The sequence below is a fragment of the Eptatretus burgeri genome, chromosome 9 (assembly GCF_056783735.1).
Source record: "Eptatretus burgeri isolate ZD-2024b chromosome 9, Ebu_testis_v1, whole genome shotgun sequence".
Classification (NCBI taxonomy): Eukaryota; Metazoa; Chordata; class Myxini; order Myxiniformes; family Myxinidae; genus Eptatretus; species Eptatretus burgeri.
The window spans coordinates 69,395,450-69,416,245 of NC_140969.1; the positions used below are offsets into that span (position 1 = coordinate 69,395,450).

The 20,796-nt window shown below is 47.6% G+C and overlaps 2 protein-coding genes across 6 annotated transcripts in view; both read right to left on the minus strand.

Annotated features, from left to right (window-relative positions):
- Positions 1–20,796, minus strand: part of LOC147020304 (receptor-type tyrosine-protein phosphatase kappa-like) — a 374,226-nt gene that overhangs the window by 32,807 nt on the left and 320,623 nt on the right. For all 5 annotated transcript variants that reach the window (XM_085895598.1, XM_085895596.1, XM_085895595.1 and 2 more), the window contains one exon: positions 19,157–19,282. In XM_085895598.1, coding sequence (XP_085751724.1) covers positions 19,157–19,282 — 126 coding nt within the window. The remainder of the gene's footprint in view (positions 1–19,156; positions 19,283–20,796) is intronic.
- LOC147020305 (uncharacterized) lies at positions 7,655–10,225 on the minus strand. Its single transcript, XM_085895593.1, has one exon. It carries the CDS (start codon positions 9,989–9,991, stop codon positions 8,579–8,581), a length of 1,413 nt encoding a protein of 470 aa, XP_085751719.1. The 5' UTR covers positions 9,992–10,225; the 3' UTR covers positions 7,655–8,578.

Genomic DNA, 20,796 nt, shown 5'->3' on the forward strand with positions numbered 1-20,796 from the left:
ACCAAAAGGAAAACACAATCCTCGGGGCATAGGTGGGGGTTCATTGGTGAGTTGGAAAGTGATCAAGCAAAGATGGAATTCATGAATCAGTTTATCAAAAGTAAAGATAATGAACAACTGTAAGACAACTCATATACCATCGGTGATGGGATGGTGACAAATCACATGACACACAGTCATCGTGGTGATGATTACCACTCAATGCCAATGTGTAAGTGAGTGTGGTAATGTACAAAACAAGCCAATATAAAACCATGACCGGACTTCAACACGAAACTCGATTGATCCTTTACGCCTTGGCGAAGTAATCCGTTATGTTTGACTGCCTCAAACTCTTGGGCATCTGGTGCATGAGAAAGGACTCAAACCGGTCATTGTATTCCATGATGTTGTCTGGGCAATCCTCCACCAAAAGACAGTATCGGCGCATCACATCCAGACAGTATCGGAGAATCCACGCTGCCTGATTCGCCGCACCTCTTGACCTTGCCGATTCCCCACCTCACTTTGAATCTGTCTATCCAGTGCATCGGCAAGGTCTCGGCATCATCATGCCCGAGGTCCGCAGCGAATTTACGTGCCTTCAGCAGCGATTTTCACCGTCCAACCAAATATTTGGCTGAGTCGACATTTGCCGAAACCAGATGATGAGCGCGTCATCGACATCTTCAAAGGACACACATTTCACGCGTTTCACACTTACCACCGGCCTCACGATCTTCTCCACTTGTCCAAATATCTTGCCCTTATTCTTCAAGATATCGTTCAATGTCTGCCGTTTGATGTCCAACTTCTCAGCTATGGCCGTTTTCTTCATCAGTGGGTTTGCCTCGCAAAACTGGATAATGTCGTATTTTTCTTGGTAGGTTTTAGTTGTAAGCTTACGCTTAGTCGCCATTGTCCTGCCTGCAGTGCGATCAACGTGTGTACGCAGTTATAAATAGCCTATCACTGGCGGTGTAAACCAATGAGCGAGCATCACGATTCCATGAAATCGGGCTTCTCACGAGGCAGCAGTTCCGTGTGACGAGTTAGGAGTGGTAATTTACTTGAGTTTCCATTACGCGGGAACAGACAACATCTGACGATTTAGACGAAGTGACGACTGAGAGATGACGACTTACAGAGGGATGACCCTTTATTCAAAGGGATTTAACATGAGATAAATTTGGGACTTTTTGACGCTGCCGACTTAGGCGAAGTGACGAGTTACATGCTGCCGACTTACGCCTAGTCTACTGTATATATATATATATATATATATATATATATATATATATATATATATATATATATATATATATATATATATATATATATATTTCTTCTGACCACGTTCTTTTCAAAGTGGACCTCTCTCTGGCTATTATCATAGAACCACCTCAGCGCCGTCGAGTCTGGTATTTCACTCAAGCTGATTGGCAGGATCTCCAAGCAGCCATCAAACCTCTCGACTAGTCTCCCATCGCTACTTTCTCCAACATCAACTCGTCCTGGGAATTATTTCAAAGAAACTTGCTCTCCATCATGCACAGATTTATCCCCTCTCGTCTTCAGTTGTCATCCCCTTCCTCCCGCCCCTGATTCACTGAAGCTTGTGGTGAGGCAGTTGTCCTGAAACAACTTGCCTTTACTCATGGAAAGCAAACCCAACTGAGGGTAATCTCAGTTCCTGCCATAAAGCTCAGAACAAGTGTGTTTCTTCTCTCAGGAGAGCCAGAAAACAACAACTTTCTAAGCTCAAGTCTGAACTCTCAAACCTCTCTCCCTCCTCAAAATCCTGGTGGCATCTAATCAAATCTGTTTATAGTGTATATTCCCCCTCCATTCCCTCCGTTACCTCAAATGGCTGCACTGCTGATACCGCACGTGAAAAGGCCGAATGCCTAAACTTGGTGTTTGCATCGAAATCTTGTGTCCAAGATTTTTTTCTCCTGACAAGGTGGAAAGCTTGCTGTCAAACCTTGACTCAGATTCTGCAACCGGTCCAGACGGCATCTCCCACGTGTCCTAAAAACCTGCTCCTCTGCTCTTCCTCACCCTCTCTCTGTTCCATTCACCCTCTCATTTGCTCAAGGTCATCTGCCATCTGCCATCTGCTTGGAAATCAGCAAACATTACTGCCCTGCATAAAGAGGTGCAAAAACAGATCCCTGCAACTACAGACCAATCAGCCATCTCCCAATCATCAGCATGGTGATGGAATCCATCATCACTTCAGACATTAAATCCTTCCTCTTCTCCAATGGCCTGATTTCCAATCATCAATTTGGTTTCAGGCCAGGTCCCTCTTCCTGGGATATGCTGCTTCTGCTCTACCAACAATAGATGGAGGTCCTCAATGCCAGACATGAAATCAGAGTCATATTCCTAGACATATCGCATGCTTTTGACACGGTCTGGAACCCTGCCCAGCTCACCAAACACTCTTCCTCTGGTATTCAAGGCCATTTCCACCCATGGCTCGCAGACTTCCTCTCCTGTCTCAGGCAATGTGTGGCCCTAAATGGAGATCTTTCATCCCCTCTTCCTGTCCAGGCTAGAGTTCCTCAGGGCAGGTTCTGGGCCCTGTTATTTTTCTGGTTTTCATCAACGATCTCTCCGACTCTCTGGAAAATCCTCTTTATCTCTTTGCTGATGACTCCACCCTCTGCCGTACAATCTGTCATCCATCAGACCAGCAAGCAACATCTTCTTCGCTCACTGCAGGTCTGGGTAAAATCACAAACGGGTCCAACACGTGGAACATGTTTTTCAATCCGAACAAATCTCACACTCCCGCTATGTCTCTTCGAAAGGACCGTTTAGCAACCCCCCCCCCAATCCACTTTCTCAACAATCCTTTGGAAGAAGTCCTTTCTTTCAAGCTTCTGCGTCTCAGAATCTGCCATGACCTTTCCTGGAAAGCCACATTTCCAACCTGGCCTCCAAAGCCAGTCGCTGACTGGGAATCCTCCGTCATGCAAAGTTCTTCCACGGCCCACCTGAGCTCCTGATCACATACAAAGTTTTTGTCCACAGCCTGATGGAGTACTGCTCCCCTCTCTGGGCTGGTGCTCCTGCCTCCCATCTTTCTCAGCTTCACTCTGTGGAAACCAAGGCATTTCGGATCATTGGCATCTCCCGCAATGAGGCCGAGTCTTTGGGCCTCTCACTCTCTTACCGCGGGCAGGTCGGTGGTCTTTCCGTCTTCTACTGTCTACTCTCCGGTCCCCAACACCCCTCCCCCCACCACTGCTGTGTCGAGGATTTGTCCCCACCATATATCCACAGGGCACTCAAGGTCCGCCAATAACCCCATTCTGGTAAAACGAGAAAAATCCCAATCACTGCTCACCTTCACTCTTTCATTCTTCTTTTTTCCCACCTTTGGAGTAAACTCCCTCACTCTATTCAATCCCATTCTTCCCTCCAGGTCTTCAAAACAGCTGTTCACCACCACCTCTTATTGTCCCCGATCCAAATCCTCGATCTTTTCCACCCCCGTTAATCTACCCCAAACCCACATCCTTCAAATTCCCTGCTTTCCTTCCTAAAAGTTACTGTAATGTCCATCCTGTATACCGCGTGTTCCCCGCCCCATCACTCTCCCTTCCACAGATCTCCTTATGTCTCTGTTCCCCACTGTTTTGTCTTTCCCACTCTGGCCCCTCTCGTCTCATGCCCCCTTGCTGTGCGTTGTTTGTTCGCTCGCATACGAGCCTCGACAAGTATACAAAAAATAATAATTAAAAAATATCTCCATATATATATATATATATATATATATATATATATATATATATATATATATATATATATATATACACACCGATGTGCCAAAACATTATGACCACCTGCCAAATATGCTGTTGGTCCTCCGTGTGCCACCAAACCAGCGCCGACCTGCCGAGGCATGGACTCCACAAGACGCCTGAAGGTGTCCTGTGGTATCTGGCACCAAAAGATTAGCAGCAGATCCTTCAAGTTCTGTAATTTGTGAGGTGGAGCCACCTTGGATCGGACTTGTCAGTCCAGCACATCCCACAGATGCTCATTCGGATTAAGATCTGGAGAATTTGGAGGCCAGGGTAACACCGTGATCACTTCATCATGTTCCTCAAACCATTCCCGAACAATGTCTTCAGTGTGGCAGGGCGCATTATCCTGCTGAAAGAGGCCACTGCAATCAGGGAATACCATTGCCATGAAGGGGTGTACCTGGTCTGCAATGATGTTTAGGTTGGTGACATGTCAAATTGACGTCCACATGAATGGCCGGACCAACGGTTTCCCAGCAGAACATTGCCCAGAGCATCACACTTCCTCCACCGACTTGTCGTCTTTCCACAGTGCATCCTGGTGCCATCACTTCCCCAGGTAAACGGTGAACATGTAATGGCCATCCACGTGATCTAAAAGAAAACGGGACTCATCGAACCAGGCGACCTTCTTCCACTGCTCCACGGTCCAGTTCCGACGCTCACGTGCCCATTATAGGTGTTTCGGACGATGGACAATGGTCTTCATGGGCACTCTGACTGGTCTGTGGCTAGGCAGCCCCATTCACAGCAGGATGCGATGCAATGTGGATTGTGACACATTACTACCGTGACCACCATTAAAATATTCTGTGACTTGTGCCACAGTAGACTGTCAGTTTGGACCAGATGGAATAGCCTTTGTTGCTCTCACGCATCGATGAGCCTTGGGTGCCCAACACCCTGTTGCCGGTTTGTGGTTTGTCCCTCCTCGGACCACTGTCTGTTGGTACTCACCACTGCTGACCGGGAGCACCCCACAAGCCTTGCCGTTTCAGAGATGCTCTGACCCAGTCGTCGAGCCATAAAAATTTGGCCCTTGTCAAATTCGCTCAGGTCTTTGCTCCTGCCCATTCCTCCTGCATCCAACACATCAACTTCAATAACTGACTGTTCACTTGCTGCCTAATATATTCCACCCCTTGACAGGTGCCATTGTAACAAGATAATCAATGTTATTCACTTCAGCTCTCAGTGGTCATCATGTTTTGGCACATCAGTGTTTACATAAATATATGTATATATATATATATATATATATATATATATATATATATATATATATATATATATATATATATATATATATATATATATATATATATATATATATATATATATATATATATATATAACGAGCGAGAGAATGCGTGAGGGGCTTTCTGTGAGGGGAGGCGTTCTGAGAGGAGAGAGATGTTCGGAGGAGAAAAAGTGAGGAGAGGAAAAGGCGAAAGAGGGACGTTCTCAAGTGAGAGACGTTCTGTGAGGAGATACGTTTTGAGAGTGGGGAAAAAGCGAAAGCGATACGTTCTGAAGAGAAAGAGATACTGTGACGTCCACGGGACTTGAACAGTCCCGCCAACGTAGAATGAGCCGAAACGATGGAGGCGATTTATTTTTATATAACCCAAAGACGGCGGTTTTAATCGCTCTACAGCAAACGGGACGAGGAAGGTGGCACGAGTCACTTTTCACTGAGTTGATGATGTTTATTCTTTTTACTATTGACCAGAAATAACAAGACTCGGCAAGAAGAGGGATCCGGGGCGATTCGACGGGATGGTGTGGGATCGGGCGTGGGGAAAAACACAGACAATTCCAATGAATATACAGATCTCAAACCCTCTAAGGCGCCAAGCAGACACACACGCACACGCACACGCACACGCACACGCACACACGCGCACACGCACACGCACACGCACACGCACACGCACACGCGCACGCGCACACGCACACGCACACGCACACGCACGCACGCACGCACGCACGCACGCACGCACGCACACACACACACACACACACACACACACACAAAACGTAGCTATCTCTGGTGGTCAGGCTGGACCGTGGTGTGGACGTAACTGTCCCTGGATCGGCGCCGGACGAGCCGGCCTTGCTCTTCTCAGGGGGGGGGCAGGAGAAACCCAGTGCTGTCGACCTCCTGGTCCTGGCCCAAGTTCGCCCACAGCCGCCAGGGAACCAGCTCCCGCGCCAAGCCGCGAGCAGGAGAGGGAGGCAGGTCCACCCGCCGCCCGACCCCGTATTCCGAGTCAGCAGAACCCGAGAGCCAACCAAAGCGAGGCACGAGACTCGGCAAGGCTCCCAGGCACGATCAAGAGCACGATCGACTCAGCACAGCAACCAGGACGCTCTCTACCAGCACAGGTTCCACATCAAAAAAAACCACGAGCGTTCTGGTCGTAATCTTCTTCTTCTTCCTTTTCGACCCCGAACAGAACCTTTTTATCCTTCTGCCCTCGTCACCTCCAATCGAGCCGTCCATTGGCCCACTGCCGTCGCCTTCTGCCAATCGTGATCACGGGGCGGAGCCATCCGCTGCACTGTACTGTGACCTCACGGCCAGTCTCCAGAGAATACCAAAAGGGGTTTACGCAGACACACTTACCCTATCCCGTGTCCCTATCTAATTACATGACATTTATCATTTCCCCCTTGAAGAAATGAACATTTACTTGACAACTTATCACCACTGAATTACTACTTATTACATCGAGATCCTGGTAAACTCGAACAGCATGGCATACCTAATTAAACATCCTAATTACCCTTTGAATGCATACCCCCCCCCCCTCAAACGTAACACTGCCCCCTCCTCTGGTACCGCAGCTCCTGCAAGGTATATCACAGGCGCTACCGTACCAGCCTTAACACTTACTGACTCACACCTAATTAACCTAACGAAATAAAGTAGGAGGGGCAATGGGCAGCGAGTCGCAGCTAACTTACCTATCCTGCTTAATGTACTACCCCCTAATGGCCTTATCCTCGCCTAAACAATCATTCGTTTTTTTATTTTTATTTTTATTTTTATTTCATGAGAGCACTGAGCGAAGTTGCACTCCATCCTCTGGATCATCGCTCTTGCCCAGCACTCTTCCAGTGATCTGGGGAGGGGAAACAAAAGGTTCCACAAAAACACAACACTTATACTTTACATTCCTACTCTAAGCCTTAACGACACTATTCATGGGATATTTACACTTGACCGCCTCCCCCAGTGGATGCTAATAGACCCAGCGTTACCTGGGGAGCCAATTTTCAAATTTGCTTGCCCCAAGATTATGCGGACATCATGCCCTTGCTGCACCTGTCAAGTTGTGCGGGATCGGGTGGGACTCACACATCTTCACAACACTCACACCATGGTCATCATCACATTTCTAGGTCATGGTCCTCATTTTACTCATGCAGGCTGAATCCCGTCATGGCCGTGGGGTGGGTTACCACAAGATGATGGGGGCATCTCAGGTGCAACCATGCCCACAGGTAAGCTTTAGTCCAACCCGGACGCTTCTCCGCCCCGCTCCCTTTGATTCCCTCCCCCCTGGTAGCCATCAGCTCTAATCCCGTACAACACACTGGAAGGGGTCTCACTGGCTCCTCTGGCCTTCCTGGGTCGCCAAGGTCCTACCCGCCTTGGTCGCCCAACCAGACCCTCTCCCAGTTGCCTCCAGACACTGTCACCATTAGCCACCAGGTGGTGAATCTCCTTGAAGGGGGTCGCAATTCACGCTCACCGTGAGCTTCAGCAATCCCTGTGGACAAGCACATCATCCCCACCCACAAAACCCACATGACTCCCCCACCCCATCGGCCTTATATGTGACACCTGCATTTCTAACACTTCACCGACCATGACCTTCCCTGTTACCACACCATGCCCAATAAAAAAAACAATGTGTGCACCATACATTTCACTTCTTCACTTAAAACAACTCACACAGCACTTCTCACCCAATCCACGCACCAGCCATTGGACAGCCACTCGTGCCCACTTTGTTACCAATTACCCACTGTCCCGATTGTCACTCTAAAACCCAGCAGAACTTACAAACCCATGCCAATTTTCCCACAATTCATTTTTTTTATTTTTATTTTTATTTTTTTACCAAAGGAGGCACTTCGCCACAATCTCACCAGCCGTGCATGGCCCTATATGCTCAGCCCGATATCTAGTCTCCCGGACCCCCGACAGTGATCTCCGGACCCGACCTATGAAAGGGCATCTCGGATAGACCTGGCGGTTCAGCAGGAGGATTCATCCTCTCTGAGTCTAAAAGTCTATTGGAGGGTCCCTCCATCGCCGGGTACCGGCAATATCGTTGCACGTGTCCTCTTCGCCCGCACCGGAAACAACTCCCCATAAAAGGCCCCCATGAGTATCGGTGAAATGTCTCTTCCGGTTCCGGACCCCCTCGGCCATAATCAAATTGCTCTATTGGCTGGGCTGGACCCCGCCGCTTTGGCGCACCAACTACCGAATTACCCTTTATCAAACTCGACAGTTTCTGGCAAATTTTCTGAAACATTTGGGTAATGCCAATTTCTCCCAGCCCCCCTCCCTGATCCTGGATCTCCGCCTGTCGGATCGTCACCGATGGCCTCTCTGGAACCCGACCCGGCCGACTCCACGAGGCCAGCCTGGCCGCGCACTCGGCCGCTCGGTGAACGGTGGGTGGATCCTGTAGCTCCACCAGCGCTCGGACCTCAGGGTCAGGAAGAGCAGCTAAAAATTTCTCGAGTGCCAGTCTGTCTCACGCCTCCACTGTAAGGTCCCGATACGCGATCCTAACTGATTGGTAAAGGTCCTGTGCCAGCTGCTGCACCGTCTCACCCGGCCACAATCTGCGGTGCTGGAGCTGGGCCCGCACCAGATCACAGTTTGCCGCGAACCCAAACCGACGGCCCAACGCCTCGCAAATGCGGGAGCCGGTCAACATCCCCTCCGCGATCACGTTTAACACGTCTGCGGCTGGTCCCCGCAACGTTGCCACCAAATTCCCTGTATGTTCCCGCTCATTCCACCCGTTTAGTCGGGAAATGCACTCAAATTGCGTCAGAAAAGCTTCAACGCTCCCTGACCCGTCGAAATTTACCAGGGGGATCACTTTTACGGTGGCCCGCTTCTCAGTTTCTCCCTTGTCCGAATCCAGCCCAGGGATCAAACACCCTTGTGGCTGCGTATCCAATTTCGGAGCCCACTGTGGCCAAAAATGTTTTGTGGTGAGGGTCTCATGGGTCAATTTTGCCTCCTGTTCCAAACGTTGAATGGACCGATTCACCTCTTCCCGCAGGATCTTCTGGGCCCGCACAACCTCCTCCAAGGCTCCGTCGCGAGTTTGTAGCTGCTCCTCAACCAACCCGGACACTCTACTTACAAAAGATGGCTCTACCAGGCCTTTATCCAAGACTTCATCTTGGCTCATAATTTTATCTTGTTCGTCCAAACGAGCCTCCAATCCTTTTACCTCCTCCGCCAAATTCATCCCTTGCTTCCTCAGCTCTCCCCACTCTTCAACTTGCAGCTGCATACGAGCATCCACACAGGCACGATGACGTTCCAGGCTTTCATCCACTTTGTCAACCCGAATGTTCGTTGCATCAATTTTATCTACCAATTTTTTCCGTATATTTTCCCCCTCCAATGTAATTTCTACCTTTGTTTCCTCCAATCTATCCTCGAATTTACTTTGTATTTCTCCCAATTTAACATCCACACACTCCTGCATCTCAGTTTTCATTTTCTCCATCTTTTCCCCCAATTCATCCCTCATTAAATCAATCCGTGCACCCAACTGTACCCCCATTACCCTCAATTGATCTGTCATTTCTGCCCTCTGTGTCACGAATTGATTTTCCATTTGTGCTGTCATTTCTGCCCTCTGTGTCGTCATTTCTGCCCTCTGTGTCACGAATTGATTTTCCATTTGTGCCCCCTGTGCCGTAATTTTTGCCCCCTGTGCTGTAATTGCACTCATTAAACGTTCCAACATTGTCCGGATCGTCATCGTGCCGGTTTCCGGCGCTGCCGGCTCCGTTACGGGCGATGAAGCACAGTCCACGTTCGGAATGGGGGAGGTTCCAACCCTACCCCCGTCTCTCCCCTCTTCCCCCGACTCGCTGCCAGACACATGGCCTTCCTCCTCAAACATCTGCACATCCGCCATGGTGCAGAAGTCCCGTTTGCCGCCAATTAATTTAAATTTGAAAAATCCCGCCAAAATTTTCCCGCTCTCGCGTGCTTTTCTGTAATAATTTTATATTCCAATTCGTGGCGAGATTTTAATCCTGGTATATAATTTAGAGGGATTCGAACATCCAACACCCTGACACCAATGTGACATCCACGGGACTTGAACAGTCCCGCCAACGTAGAATGAGCCGAAACGATGGAGGCGATTTATTTTTATATAACCCAAAGACGGCGGTTTTAATCGCCCTACCGCAAACGGGACGAGGAAGGTGGCACGAGTCACTTTTCACTGAGTTCTGGCAAGAAGTGCGCGTTCATGGGTTCTGAGAGTTATAGCAAGAAGTGAACATCTGCGCGCAGGGCGATTGAGTTATGAAAGCGTCTGCGCACGGAGTGTTCGGTGCCAGAAAGGGTCTTCTCCTGGCAGCTTTTGCCCTGCCGACTTCGTTCGCCCAGAGCCCGGTCGTGAGGGCGTCTGGATCGTCCGGATCGTGCTGGGGGTCCAGTCCTGCCCCGAGGACCTGGTCCTTGAAGACTGCACAAGGCGGACAGGTCCGAGACAGGCCTCAATGAAGACCATTTGGTCCGATTATTTTGGGCGTGTGCGTGTGTGTGTTCGTGGCGCCAGTCAGATAAGTAGTGAATGGTATAAGTGCTTTGTGCTTGTATATACGTGCATTTCTTTCATCGGGTTAACACTGCTCTTACATGCTTCCCTCGTTCCCCAATTATTATTGTGAATAAATACCCCGATTATTAAATGTTTCAGCTCGTTCGTGTCCTTTCCTTCATTGGCTTGGCATGCTGCGTGTTGGGAAATTAGCCAGGCTGTTGTCGCTGCAACGGGATATTTGGGACCGACGGACCTTGGCGATAAACCGCTCGGATCGCACACGGTTCGAGTACGCTAAGCGGCTCGTTCTGTACGGGTGCCGTTGAGGGTGAATTTCCCCTGTAGTTTGGACCACGTGGGTATTTAGGTAAATTGATATTGGCAATCGACCCTACCCCACGTCGTCTGTGTATTGGCGAACTTCGGTCCAATAAGGGACCCGCACTTTTCCGGAGTTTTCCGAAAAGGTACGCTCTAAATTCCGGGCGATCGGTTGAGCCGACTCTGCTGCTCCATCTCGCGGTCGTGCTTGCGGCCGACGCCTGGCCCCGCAACATTGGTAGTTAGGAGTGGGGTGCGAACCCATCTACCTCCGTAAATTTGCAGGTTCGAATCCGCAATATTGGTGTTCAGGAGCGGGACTCGTACCCCTCCGTCTCCACAAAATTCACAGATTCGGATCAGGGGTGTAGGGAGCGAACCCCCCCCCCCATTTTTTCCCCAAATTACAAGCGTTTAAAATTTTGTTTCCAACACGCAACATGTCTCGCCAAGACGAGCTGAGGCAGGTGGGTAGTGGTGGTAGTGTAGGCGAACCCATGGTCCAGGCCAACACCCCTATGCAGGAATTTTCCCCGCAACCAAACTCAGAGTCCGAAAGGGGCGCAGGGGCGGCGTATGACACCCCCCCCCACTCCATCAAACTTCCCTCCCGACCCTTGGCGGGTCCACGCCATATCATGGCGAATCGGCTTCCACAGAGTCGTTTGACGAGAGACAGATGTTCGAGGCGTTGATGGGGAAAATGAAAGCGAACAGACAGGATATGCATGAAATGAAAGCGGATGCACAAAGAATGGAAAATAAAATGGATGCGATGAGGGGTGATTTACAAACAACAAACAACAGGATGGATGCAAATATGCAAACACTGTGGGGTGAGATGCAGAGCATGGGGTTGAACCCCCAGGTAGGGCAAGAGGCAATGCAGACGGGCATAAGAGGCATAATGGCGCCTACACGTGGCGAAATGCGGACAACGGGAATAAAAGGCCTCATGGCAGCACCACGTGGCAGAGGGACCGAACCGACACGGAGTGTGCAATGTGTCCCACCCGCAATGGAGGCGGGTAAGGTCGGGACGAGAGACGCCGTCACTGTAATTGGGGAAACCGAAACGTGTCGGGTGAGACACGAGGGGACGACGGAAAGATTAAAAGAGGAGACGGGGACGCAGAAAATAAAAGAGACAAAGGAAGAAACTAATGAACACGAGGGGATGACGGAGGACGTCACAGAGACACAAACGGAGACGCGGGAGACAAAGGAAGGAACACCAGAGACGCGGGAGGTAGAACAGGAAAAGGTGAACGAAATACGGAGAAACAAAGATAAAGAACACACACACATAGAGTTAGTGAGGGACGATGGGGTTGAGCTTAGGGAATGTTTTGTGACCCGGTGCTAGCAACAGGATAGCCTCCTTCAGGAACGGAGGGAGGAAATATGCTCCCTTGAAGCAGATCACGACGAGGTGGGTCCGGTCGAGCCGAATGAGGTGGAGCGGATGATTGCTGTTAACGGGTACACGCGCAGCTTGGGGTAGGCCCCGGGATTGCTTGTGGTAGTGCGAATCCCCGATGTGAATGTCCCGGTGTGTGTGGTTGAGGGTACGAGGGTGTCAAAATGTGTGTTGAAATGTACGTATGGTGTGAGTGTCATGGCGTGCGTGAGTGCGTGCATGAAAATGGACGATGGACCGATGCAGAAGGGAGACATGAATGGCGAGCCTGGAGGGCCGCATAGGGTTATTCCGGTAACCGCGCCGGTCCCGCGAGACGCCACATACGAGGCCCGTTCAGCATTTCGTGAATGGCCCTCACGCGCGCGTCTTCGTGGAGGGATTTCGGCGCGGAAACGCCCCGCGGACGGTTAAAATGTAGCCAAGTACGGGTTGAATTTGGAAGACGCAGGTTCCCACGTGAGCGCGTGTGCGGGGCATCATGTACTGCATTCCGCGCGTTCTGTTCGCGGAGTGGGTTTCCGGGACAATGCGCGCATGCTGGCCTGCACGGGAAACCGCGTGGGCTCGGTGTGCGGGTGACGTCATCGACCCGGACCTCGCGGCACGAATGCCGGGGAAGCAGCGCACATCGTCGCGCATGCCCGGAATCCCGTGAAAGCGAGCACTTGTTACGATGTGCAGGGTGACGTCATGGCTGCACGGATCGGCCATCGGAGCGGACGAACGGGCGTGTCGTAAACCGCCACCATGGCGCTGCAGAAAAAAAGCAAGCATCCCAGATTGGGCATAGGAGCACTAGTTAGTGGGATGGGTTAGCGTTAGTTAGACCGGCTTCATGGGGACATGGGTTGTTCCTCATGGAGCCCGTGGAATGGGTTAGTTAGTGGGAATTTAGGTTAGATTTAGTATGGAAAATGGATTTCTCGAGACATGGACAGACATGGAATGTGCAGTGGGGACGTATCTAAGCTACGTAGATTAAAAGGAATGTGCATTAGTTTAAGGGACGACTCGGGAGCACGAGATAGTTAGGGGAATTTAGTTAGCGGAATGGCAGTGTTGGAGTGTGGCGTGAATTGGAAAATGGAAAATGTGTGATGAGTGAGTGTGGGACAGCGGGCCCAAGTGTGTGAGTAGAGCGAATGTGGTATGCATGGTGTGAATGAATGAGTGGGGGGAGGAGTGATTCCCACCCAAGTGACCCCAGGGTCAGTTTAATGTTAGTTAGTGGGTTAGTTAAATTTACAAAAAGGAGGTCGTTCTGTTGTTGGTGTTGAGTGAAGGTACGATACCCATTTGGAGGGGTGCAGGAGTAAAATTGACCGGCTGTGAGCGTGGCTTGGGAAGGTGAGTACCGAATAGTGGGCACCCCGGGCACCAAAGTAGTCAGCCAGAGTAGCCCAAGCGTCCAAGGGACCGGGATAGTGTACTGGGCACGGGCGACCCGGGGAACGGGCCCCGAGCACCAAAGATGCCACGTGGGCGTGGAAAGAGGGCAATGCCAGGAAGGGCAACCCCCTTTGTTCTTAGGGAACAGGTAGGCTCGGAGACAGCCTCAGGGCCCGGGGGTGCCATGGTTGGAGTTCGGCAGAGGGGAAGTCCCTGCCAGTTGAGCCACGCTGCCCAGCCATGAAATTGTGCAAGGGCACGGAGGAAAATTTGAGGGTGAGGCCCAAATTTGTAATGGACACCAACACAGGCGACGGGAATCATGGTTGTTAGAACTGATAGTTTAAGTGACAGGCGTTTTGGAAAGCCCCGGGGTAGTTTAAAGTTAATAAAAAGTAGGATAGTTAGGAGATGTACCCCTTCGCACCATCCATCCCTTCGCTCTCTGGAGGCCGCTGGACCCACCTTGGGTTAGATTGCTGAACTCTGAGGGAGGCCATTCTGAGGCTTCATTGGGCCTCGAGACAGGATGCTAGTCTCTCCCTATTCCCCTCCATAAAGGGATCTTAGGGGTTGGGAGTTGACTAGGTTGACAGGATAGGTTAGCTGGGCAAAGACAGGAAGTGGGTTTGGGAGACAGAATTATAAAACAATAAATAAATAAACAAATAAATAGAAAGGGGCGAAATTTGTTTTGTGTTGCAAATTAAGGGAATGGGTATGGACAGAGACAGGCAAAGGCGATAGGTTGGGGGGAGACCATTGGTTCGGTCCAAGCCTGTTTTCGGAGCGGTTGGCACCACCGCACTCCCTCCAGACCAACACCGAACAAGACCAGACGCCAGTCAGCTTCACCTGCCAGCCCGTTGTGCTGTATCGCCTGTTCCGCATGGCCTTGCCTTGCCATGCCTTGTTCGCCTGCCTCTGCCATAACCCCATCCCTGCTACCCTATTTGCATTGCCTCTGTGTCATCATCCTCAACCATGTGCGCCAGGATCATTCAATGTTTTGCAAGGACTGCCCTGCAGGCAGCCACACCACGGGGACTGCATTGAGCAGCCCACACACCGTTTCTTGCATCCAGTTCATTTCAGGGAGGAGCCAGGCACTGCATTGGGCAGCTGGCTACCTCCCAGTTCTTGCACAAAGGAGCCAGAGACTGCATTGGGCAGCCTGGCTACCTCTTCAAATGGCCTGTGGGATGGCATATGGTGTGCATTGTTAGGGTGAGTTGCCTCCAGCAGTTGGGGGTAGGAAAGAAAGAAAGAACACTAAAGGGGGACCTTTTGATTAGCCCCTGAGGACGACTGTCCTTCAGCTGCGGAGCACTCACCCACACACAAACTGTTGACTAACTTTGCCATGCCTTCTTTCCTACAGATGCGAGGTCCTGGGCCATGGTTCGTGTAAATAGAGAAGTTAAGGTTGTAAATAAGTTATTTGACCCACCTGCATGTTTGTCATAGCGCTGGCAATTTTAGTTAAGTTGTCCATGTGAGTGTGAGTTAGTTATGCAGCGCATTAGGTTATTTATTTTTGGGTCATGTATAAAAAAATGTTGCACTCAGGGATCCAAAGGTAAAATGTACTCGGGGAAAACTTACACATGATGGTCACACACACACACACACACACATATATATATATATATATATATATATATATATATATATATATATATATATATATATATATATATATATATATATATATATATATATATATATCTATATATATATATATATATATATATATATATATATATATATATATATATATATATCTAAATATATATATAATATATATATATATATATATATATATATATATATATATATATATATATATATATATATATACATACATACATACATACATACAGGGTGTCCCAAAAAAATGAACTCACATTTTGGCTCCTCATAATTCATTGAATTTTTCATTTATTTTAAGATCAAATAGACCCTAATAATGGCAGAAGTACGACTAGGTTTTGAAGAAAGATAATTTATCATAAAGTGCTACTGGAAGCACAAAAACAGCATGGAAGTGCAAAGACAATTTAGAAGACATTTTCACAAAGATCCACCAACGCGACGCACCATTGCTCGCATCCGAGATAAGTTTGAAACAGATTGAACTGTGCATGACGTCCATAAGGAGTATTCAGGAAGACCACGGTCATCAACCACCCCGCAAAGGAAAATCAATTGCTGGAAACCCTCCACCGATCCCCACGGAAATCTTTACGACGAATGCCTTGTGAGACAGGAATCCCAAAATCAAGCGCCCATCGCATTTTGAAGCGAATTAATTGGAAAAGTTACATTCCAACATTAATCCATTGGTCCGCGTTATCGGCTGTGTTTGGAACGTGATGGTCGTCAGCTTGAACATTTGTAAACATGCATTTATCCATTTAACCATTAATCTTGTTTCTAAGTCAATAAACAACGCATTTATTATCATTTAAAGAGTAAGTACATTTTTTTGGGACACCCTGTATATGTATGTATATATATATATATATATATATATATATATATATATATATATATATATATATATATATATATATATATATATATATATGCACGCAAACACATACATACATACATGCAGTCAAAAAAAAATGGAAACACCAATGTAAAGTTACTTAATATGGCGTTGGCCCACCACGTGCATGTTGCCAGTACAGCCTGTATGCGCTGTGGCATAGAGTTTACCAGCATCTGGAATTCTGCAGGAGGGATGCACCATTATTCCATGCGAAAGCCAATCAACTAACATGTGTTTGATGGAGGAGAAAACGCTGTCTCAATCATCATTCCAGAATATCCCATAAATTCTCAATTGGGTTCAGATCTGGTGACTGAGAAGACCATGACATGTGGATAACATCAGTGTCATGCTCATCAAACCATTGGGTGGCCGCAAGTGCTCTGTGGATGGGGGCAATGTCATCCTGGAAGACACTTCTCCCGGCAGGAATGAAATGCTGCAACATGTGGTGAAGATGATCACTCAGTTCTATTAAGTAGTGAATGGCATTGACCTTGCCTTCTCAGGGAATGAAGACACTTAAACCATGCCAGGAAAATGTGTCTCACAACATCGCAGAACCTCCAGAACCCTTCGCTGTTGGAACCAAACACTCGGGGTTACAGAGTTCTTTCGGTAGGCGCCACACGTGCACTCAATAAGTTTGTCGAGAACATGGTGAAGGATCATTCATCTGATCATATCACATTTCTCCACTGCTCGTTATTCCATTGCTGTGCTTTTTGCAACACTGGACTCGCAAACTGCATTGCCCGGTGTGATGAGTGGTTTGTGCACCGCAACCCGACTATGGTATCCCACTCTGTGGAGTTATTAGCTGACCATTTTTGATTAAACTGGCTGCTTGCATCAAAGGTAGAAATTTACAATTGAATTGATTTGCAGGTGCTTGCCTACTTTGCATTTTGGCCAAAAAGTTCCATCTTGGTTTCATCAGACAACAAAAGATTTTTGCCACAATCCATGGCTTCAGAATGTCAGGAGTGGTTTTTGCATACCCCTGAAACAGGACTCAAGGTGGGCTTTCTTGAGTAATAGCTTCCTTCTTGCCACCCTCCCATACATGCCAGACTTGTGGAGTGCTTGGGATATTGTTGTCACATGCACACAATGTTCTTCTTCTTCTTCTTCTTCTTCTTATTCTTCTTCGTCTTCTTGCATATGGCAGCTTGGCTACCAGGTAGCTATCATTTTGTTGGGGAACAACTATTCCACTGATGCTGTGTCCCTATACCAGTACACTGGTACTCATTTTGCCAACCTCGGAAGGATGACAGGCGGAGACAACCCCACCTGGTGTTAATTCAGCAGCCAACAGGGCTCAAACTCAGGACCCTAAATAATAATATCCCAAGCCAGCCACCCTAACCACTAAGCCAACATCAGGCTTACATGCACAAAGTGACCAGTCTTTGCCAAAAAGGCATGTCGCTCTTTCAAAGTTCCCATTGGCCTCTTGGTGGCCTCTCTGATCAGTCTCCTCCTTGCTTGGTCATCCAGCTTGAAGGGACGGCCTGACCTCGGCAGGGTCTGGGTGGTACCATACGCCTTCCACTTCTCAATGATTGTCTTGACTGTGCTCCAAGGGATATTAACTTGGTGTGTGATTTTGAAGGTGATTGGTTATACCTGAGATAATTTACAATTCGTATTATAAGCGACACTTTTCCAACCAAGATATTCTTGTTTTGTATTTTTAGTAAATTTTCTGAAATATGCAGAATTTGTTTTTCACTTGGAGGTTGTGGGTTACGATGCGTAAACAAAGGTGGAAAAAGTCTGATTTAATGCAATTTAATTCCAGGCAATAAGGCAGCAACAGGTGAAAATTTTGAAAGGGGGTGTAGGTAGATTTTCTATCGGCACTGCATATATGGAACAAAAACAGCGGTGAATAAACCGTTATAGTCGACCAGGAGCTGTGGATTTGTTGAAGAGATAATTTTGATGCTGTGTAATGCCATGAGAGAAGTAAAAGTAATGACTAAAAAGTTAAAATCGAACTTTATATGTGAACAAGAAGCAGACCTTGACCATAAAATCGTAAATGCATTTATGTCCGTCCCATTCCTGCAATTCTGAGAGTGCAATGGGTTTAATAGGATTCATTTACCATAATATTGAGGTTCAAAATGTTTGAAATGAAAAGGAGAAATCAGCAGTGATCATTCACACGACAGCAGGCCTACATGGTTTGATGGTGGTTGTTCCAATGCTTCTCAGAGCGAACGGAGCCACCAAGCGTTTTCATTAAATGGACATGCCGGTCCTATTCATTGCCATTGTATGGGAGATCAGACTTTGCTTGAAGTCTCTTTTGGGCATTTTTATTACATAATTTCTTCTATTATCCCATTTTTCTCCTATAATAGCTGTCTGCTTCAAGATCACATGAAACAAAAGGCCATTCGGTCCTCCATGTACTTACCACAGAATATCAGAGTAAACTTTTCTTACTGTCCCGACATCTGAAACCTTTTCCAGTAATCTATTTTAAATTGCTGACCATGTCAAATGACCTTGAGTTGTATGTCATTATCCAATTTGACAAAAAAAAACAAAATAACATCCTTCAAAATATCATCCACTGTAAATGATGGCAATTATGTTGAGAAAAGCACGACGGGAGGAGAGGTGGCGGGTACAACTGGAATGCAAGGTCATGGGTAGGACTGAGCATTAACAACAGCTTGAACTAACGACTTAAAAAAAAACTTGAGGGGTAGAGCAGAACAAGAAGAAAGGAGGAAATGAACACGTTACAGCTTGGACCACGATGGAATTGCATCAGTTTTCTTGAGTACCATTTGTGCAAATACCACTGTAACCTTACCCTGGCCATGTTGCAGATCCGAAAAGTTCTGGTGACAATATCTCCCTCCATGTTGAAGGCGACAAACTCGACTTGAATAGGTCCGTGACACAGCATGCCTTCCTCAGGCCAGTACTGTGGACAATACTGGGACATGGTGGGAGAGAGGGAGAGATAGGGAAGGGGGGGGGAGAGAGAGATTGAGACAATATGAATGAGTATTGTTTTTATTCAAACTATTACACACCAGTGGCAGTCTATGGCTGCAGCTGAGATTTTGCAAGGACCGTTTCCTCATTGGTGAGAGGAAGTGGGAAGAGCCTTCTGACCAAATGTCTCAACTGGTGTAATGGTAATGCTATCAAGTCGATAACATCAGGGGTAAGTCACACATTACCTGCTTGTCCCATGAAGTAGTCTTTTTTCTTAATAAACCTGTTTGACATCCACTCTGAAGAGTGAATTTACTCTTGTACAAAAAACTGCTGAAGTTTCTGTCAGTCTGTCAAAATGACCCTCAGATGAGGGGTTTTCCTAAAAGATTCCATAATCAAGGTAAAGTATTGTGGGAACTGGACTGGTTGTTATGAACATATCTCAGCAGGAGTCTGATTCTCAACGTCTGGTGCTTGTTCACCACAGGTAGGTTGGCAGACTCATAGTTTTCTCTCAGCTCACTCCTGGCCTTCTTCATCCTCTCATCAACCCACCCAAGCCAAACATGTTCTTCCAGAATCTCATACTTGATTAACCTCCCCAATTATAAGCTGAATGCTCACCTCCATTCTTTCATCCCTCTATTCCCTTGTCCATGGAACTGAATCCCTGTGTTTAATCTCCCATGCCATTCCCTCCAGCTTTTTGAGTGTTGTCCATCACCTTGTGTGTTCTCCACTATCCACCCCATCTATTGCTCACCTCTTCTACCCTCTCCCTTTCTGAAACTCATCCACTCATGTGAGATGTCCCTGCCTCCCTGTTCTGCTTTGAACCTCTGTCAGTCTGTGAACATGCTGCCCTCTGTTGTTTCACTCTTCGATGAGCATAGATTTCAATGTAAAAAATACCACTATTGTGTGCTTCTCTTGGTTTATCAGTCATATTCGAGCCACTGATGATGAGCTCACTCAATTGTGCATTGGGAGCAGGTGAAACCTCTTTTGCATGGCTGGGGTTGCCTTCACTGCAAGCTTCTCAATTTGTCTTATCCTACTATATTAAATAAATAAGGCAATTCTATGTATGTACAGTGGCCTGCAAAAGTGTTCACCCCCTCCAAAGTTTTCACATTTTGATGCTACATGAGCTTATTAACCCCCGATGGACTTATTCCAAAATGGGAGCTTATAGATTTGGTCTCGATTTTCGTGTCCATGCGTGCGTGCATCCGCAACCACATCTCGGACATGTACAGACCAATTTTATTCGTACTTGGCACAAATGCAACACATGATGGTATACATATGCACATCATTTTTTTGCGACATCAGATCCAATATGGCCAACTGGCGGCCATTTTAGTTGTAAAAACAACAAACAAACCCTGTTTCGAATACGTCCTCAACCATTTCTCAGACATGCATTTTCCGATCATTTTGAACTTGCCAACAGACAACGAATGATGGCTTACATAAGCACATCCTTTTTGTTCAAAATCAGAT